At 39.8% G+C, this 6000-nt stretch overlaps 1 protein-coding gene across 1 annotated transcript in view; it reads left to right on the top strand.

Moving 5' to 3' along the window:
• The first annotated feature begins 1363 nt into the window (after window positions 1-1363).
• Window positions 1364-6000, top strand: part of LOC135224906 (uncharacterized) — a 28214-nt gene continuing 23577 nt past the window's right edge. Inside the window, exons 1-2 of the mRNA XM_064264230.1 lie at window positions 1364-1438; window positions 3771-4094. Of these exons, the coding sequence (XP_064120300.1) occupies window positions 1364-1438; window positions 3771-4094 (399 nt within the window). The remainder of the gene's footprint in view (window positions 1439-3770; window positions 4095-6000) is intronic.

Below are 6000 nucleotides of genomic sequence, written 5' to 3'. Positions count from 1 at the left end.
AGGAACCTACAGATATACTTCTTATATTTCTCTCGCGACATGCTTCTGTTATCAGTGGATTTGTCTGAGCAGTAGGCACATAACTGTAGTTAACTCTATGGGTATGTGACCGAGACGAATAGTATCTTCTCTTAATTGACCTAGAACTCGGTACTGCCTTGCAAGCCTCCCAAGAGCCACCGGTTTCGATTTTGAGATACTATTGGTATTGTTTACAACAGCACCACAGCATTTGCATTCATCAAATAGGAGGGTTTTCTTCCCTCCCATTTCGGTTAAAATGCAAATGGTCGAGTGTATCATTTTGCGCTCGATGGTCTAGCCGAACGCATTCCTTCATGGAATGGAATACCTGGCAACACAGGATGATGACAACTTTAGCGATAGCTAGCGGTGTATGCCGCTGCCAGCCTGCCTCAGCCAGTACCGCTTGCTCTCCGAGGTACGTCGGTTGGAATTGTCTCTCTGTTGAGGTTGCCAACCGATTTGAATCTCTGCCTGGCAATCACAGACTTAGGTCTCTGGTTGGCTGGAATTCTTGCATACATGTATTACCATCTCTCTTGCATTGCCTTTTGCCATTGCGAGAATTTTCGGACAGAGATATCTCACTAGGCTTGTTATCATCTTTCTGTTTACCTCAAGGTAACAGAAGTCTGTAGCCTAGCTTTAATGACGCATAATGATATTCTTCAGGCAATCTGAGTTTGTCTTCTAATATTCATTTCGTAATTCGTACAGTGTGCAATTATTCTTTATTCACCCTGAATTGTAAATGAATAACGGAAGACTTCGCCTGTTCCCCGCCCTGCCAGCTCTGCTTCCAAGGTAAATAGAAATGTCCTCTTTGATCCAGCCCATGAGAAGCGGTTTTTCAGGCAGTACAATCCCTGTGTTTTCATTACTGAAAGACACTCCGCTTTTATTGCAAACTCCGACTTCTCACCGTACAGCAATGAAATAGTGGTTTAGCATTTTCAGTCCTCTGTAAAACAACAGGGATTAAAGGCGTCTTCACTGGTTGGTGTCATCAACGGGACTTTTTCTACGTTCAGAATCTTGAGAGTTTACTTCTCTTGATTCAGCTGTGAAGACGTAGGTCCGCATTCACCTTAGTCTTTCACTATCTTATAGTATTGTTTCTCCTTAGTTGAGATTCAACTACTATGAGAACTTCTGTCTTGCCATCAGGGACTTCAGTATCTAGAAGGCAATTGACTATCGTCTGATGGGGGCATGCCTTGAGAGAATCATCATCTCGTCTCCCAATATCGGTGGTAAACAAGATAGACGATTTGTATGGTTGTTCTCGGCATAACCCTTCAAAAAGACGAGTGTCATGTGACTACGTCTCGGATGCATGATGGCTCACACTGAGCGCAGTCAGTCAGCAGCTGTTGAAGAGTCCGAGACTGTCATGAGCTACGTTGTGGACTTTGTATTGGTTGATCCAGATCAGTCATTACTTTGTCTTATTGGCATGTTGCTGTACCCATAAGGATCGACACCCACCATGGAGTGTCGGTGTCTTTATCCGCTGCAGACTGCCATTGCAGAAGTGTCCGATGACACGTCTTTCTCCGAGTATTATGAGACCGTGAGAGACTTCTCTGCAGTTGGATAGTCCAGTGGATGAGTACTTATCATCACTCCGAAGAATATGTCAGACAGGAAGATAGATAAGGTCTCATTGTGACCATATTTATTTTTTCCTTCGGGCCTGTCCACAGGTCCTTGGAACCTCATTTCTTTGGACCGATGGTGGATGCTTGCAGGTTGTGTTTGCTTACCTGGCTCTTTCAAGAGGACAAGTTGCATCTCGCCTATGGTGTGCAGTTCTAGAGGTTAGAAGGATGTGAGAGTGACTGGCCTCTCCACCTTCCCTACCTCATCCTTCCACTCCTCTTCCTTCAGGTTGAGGATAGGACTCGAACTTACACTGGGTGGTCGGGCGATTGATGCGATAAGCTTACACATAGCGCTTCATTTCTATGTCTCTTATCAGAATCATAGAAACAATCCTGCTCCTTCCTCTAGCAAGGGGAGGAAGGAGACTGCAATAATGCAAACCCTTCCCAGAACTTTGCTAAATGCCTCAGACTCTAAATATTCTTCACAGCCCATTTTCGGATGAGTTGCAATTCCTCACTCATTTCGAAAAGGCCCAGAAGCCTGACTCTTGATCATGCAGCTCCTATACCCCGATCAAGTTGTCAGAGGCAGGGCACTCCTTGCTCTTACAACCAGGAGGAGTAGCCTAGGTGTGTAGAACTCGAGTCAGTTCAAGAGGCTCACTCATATTCCTACACCAATCAGTGAATCTTCCTTATGTTAAGGACCAAGGGTTTGTATATCGTTGTAGGAACAAATCACAATTTTTGAAAGTAAATTGTATTTTTCCTAACTGTACAAACCTGAGGTCCTTTACATATATGCCCACCTCATGCCACCCCTCAATCTGAACCTGGGCCGAAAGGCAAAGTGGTGAGTGTTTACATCCGGGAGGCTGACCTCTCTCTCTCTCTCCGCTCTCTCTCTCTTCTCTCTCTCTCATCTCTCTCGCTCCGCTCTCTCTCTCTCTCTCTCTCTCTCTCTCGTCTCCTCTCTCTCTCTCTCTCTCTCCCCACCTGACACTGGTAATTACTGCCTAACCACATTGTTCAAGAATTTAACGGCCGTAATTCCAGCTACGCCGAAGTAATTCCTTATGTAAAATACCTCAGGTTTGTATAGTTAGGAAAAATAAATTTTACTTTCAAAAACTGTGATTTTTCCTGTAAACTCATCTTGTTGAAGACTTCCTTTTGTTTTTTATATCTTTTGTTTTGTGCCATATCTATGGTTAAACTTCTTTTTGACAGTTTTCCTTATTTTGTTTTTTATTTTTGCCCTTTCTGTGGGACTTAAGGACCAAGGTTTCCCCCATCTCACCAGCCTTAACATAAAAATGTAACTAAACACAATTATTACCATTATTAGGACTTGTTCCTATCCTCATCTTCAATGTACACAATAACTGTGGATTTGCTTTTCACTGAAATAATTAATATTATACATTAGTCATGAGCGAGAGTGTATGAAGCTACTCTTTTCAGTCTTATGAACACTCAATAGAAAAGGTGAACTTTCTTTTCTTCAAGGAAGTCCTTATCATTAATACTTAATTAGTATATATGTATAGGTAAATTTTATTGTTGACAATTAATATCATATAAGATTTTAACCTGCCCAATGAACGATGCTAGGCAGTAAGTAAGAGATTAGAGGGACTACAGGCAAAGTAGAGAGAGTGGAAGTAGTATACGTACCTTGCTGCAAAGAACCTATTGTGATGAGTGCAGTGTCATGTAATCCACATACCAAAATCAGTAATTTTGGTAAGGATGTACGTATTATGACCATGACAAGTATTTCATGTAATCAGAAAAGTTATTGTGTAATGTTTAAATTTGTGATTTTTACAGAATATGAAGATATAATTTTTGCTATTTTTTATTTTAATTTACTGTAATTTATTATTTCTTCAGATTGTTATAAGAGTTAGAGTTTTCCTTTGTTTATTTTCATTATTATAAATTTTTATCAAAGTGGTTTTAGGATATTGTGCTGGTAAGCGGTGAATAACAGACATAGACCGTAAAGTAATATGTAGCTTTTCAGTGAGAGGTTTCCTTTAATATAGTGACAAAAATTGGATAGCTGAATTATGTAGAGTAAGTTTTGTTATTTAGTATGAGATTAATTTTGTTTTTGTTTTTTTCATCACTAAGCATCTGTCACTGAAACTATACATGAGACAGCATCTTCCTTACTTGTCAACACAATGGTTACAAGATCAAAAAGATTTTCAAATGTTCCCTTCATGCCTTTTGGAGACAACAAATTTCAAGTCACTCCTAGAAGAGAATTTAGACCTACTTTTACCAGTGTTGCTAGAGTTTAATATTCTACAGCCTTTGGAAGCTCTTTGCACTGATAGTGAAAAAGCTATAAATGACCTCTTGATTGAGCATTTTCCAGTATTGATGGCCCATATTTTCCCTTACATTGCTGTCGAGACTTATTCTTTGGAAAATGTTATAGAAAATGCAAAGGTAGGTTTTTGCAGACTAGTTCTAATTAAAGGCTAGTTAGTTAGAGCAGTAGTTGTTATACACAAAACAAACATGCAGTCTTAACATTAAGATATATCTGGGGAAAAGGAAATGTAATAGCAGACAAGCTGAGCCACCAGGATCAGATTCTGGGAACAGATGGTGTCTTACATCAGGAGGTGGATTGAATTGCCTCTTGAAATAGTGGATGTTCTTTAAAAATTATAGTTTAAACAGACAAGACAACAGATTACTATTTGATTTGAATCTTATAAGGCTTGCCCTAAAGGTTTATTCTTAAATGTGGTGTTTGATATTTATTACAATTAGGTGTTAAATATTTGATATGTATTTGGAGGAGAGACCAGAGTAGGCACTTTAAAAGCAATAGAAGACAAAACAGTTTGGAGTCAAAGGGACTCTGCAGTTAACATTTACTACAAGTTGCAGTGTGCCACAGAAGGAACGCTTGTTGCCACAGAAAACCATGACATACTTTCTCTGATTCATGTTCTCCTTTTGTAACAACTGTACGTTTCGTTATAATTGCTTTCTTCTCGCCTGTTTGCCAAAGCTTGCGCATGGGGATTCATAGGTAACTTGATTCAGGGGGTTTATGATTCCGCGCTTAAGTGACGTGAGAAGTTCTGACATTCCTGCTGTAGACTTAACACAAGAATGAATTAAGCAGCCAGTACTCCCACTATCACGCTCCTGCACTTGGCATTGTTGAGCTTTTATTTGCTGTTAATTGTTTAACGTGTTTTTAGAAAGCTTTCTTTACACTTCACCTTCTGCCCACCCTATTCCCTTAACTAACCCTTTTCATGACACAAAGCATTCATAGCATGGTACTTAACCCTTAAATGTCGAAGAGGTAAAAAAAAAAATTGTCTCCTGTGTGCCGGAGGTGTTTCAGAGTGAGCGCGGAAGCGGAAAAAATATTTTTTTCAAAAAATCACAGTGCGCTTAGTTTTCAAGATTAAGAGTTCATTTTTGGCTCCTTTTTTTGTCATTGGCTGAAGTTTAGTATGCAACCATCAGAAATGAAAAAAATTATCATTATCATATATGTATAAATAATGCGATATATGATAGAGCAAAAACGAAATTTCATATATAATTGTATTCAAATCGCGCTGTCCGCAAAACGGTTAAAGGTAACAAGTTACTTTTTTTTCGTTGTAATGTACACTAAAATTGCGATCATTTTGGTATCATAAAACGTTAAAAACGATAAAAGCAACACGAGATATTATCACAAAATAATGCATGAATTCGTAACGCGCGGACGTAAACAAATATTTTTTTCAAAAATTCACCATAAATCTAAATATTGTCCTAGAGACTTTCAATTTCTTTCAAAATTAAGAAAAATGATTGAATATTACAGTAAGTCCTCGGGTTACGCTGGTCTCGACTTACGATGTTTCGTGTTACGAACGCGCCCCCATCAAAAAATATAAAAAAATAATATTTTGCGTCGTTCCGTCTTACGCGGTTTAGCGTCGTAAGCAACGTAAACAAACGCGAACTAGTTCCAGGCGCACGGCGGAAGAATACGCTTTGTGGGGGAGAGGACGGCGTCGCTTCGCTACGCTCATTCCTCGCCCATACGCCATTTTGGTTGTTTACACTGCCTCTCTCTCCCTCGTGTTGTATCGTTTTTTGTAACTTTTTGCTCTTTGTTATGGCTCCCAAGCGCAAGGCGGACTCTTCTGATGGTAGTGCATCGAAGAAAAGAAAGGCCATCACCATGGAAATTAAAGTGGACATTATAAAGCGATCTGAGAAGGGAGAAACGCCAACAAACATTGGCCGCTCGCTTGGCCTTAGCCGTTCGACCGTTGCTACCATTATCAAAGATAAAAGAGCGCATCGTTGAACATGTGAAAGGATCTGCTCC

Source organism: Macrobrachium nipponense, chromosome 12 (assembly GCF_015104395.2).
Source record: "Macrobrachium nipponense isolate FS-2020 chromosome 12, ASM1510439v2, whole genome shotgun sequence".
NCBI classification, from domain to species: domain Eukaryota; kingdom Metazoa; phylum Arthropoda; class Malacostraca; order Decapoda; family Palaemonidae; genus Macrobrachium; species Macrobrachium nipponense.
The sequence above is the reverse complement of the archived record's forward strand: the minus strand, read 5'-3'. Positions and strand labels throughout refer to the sequence as shown.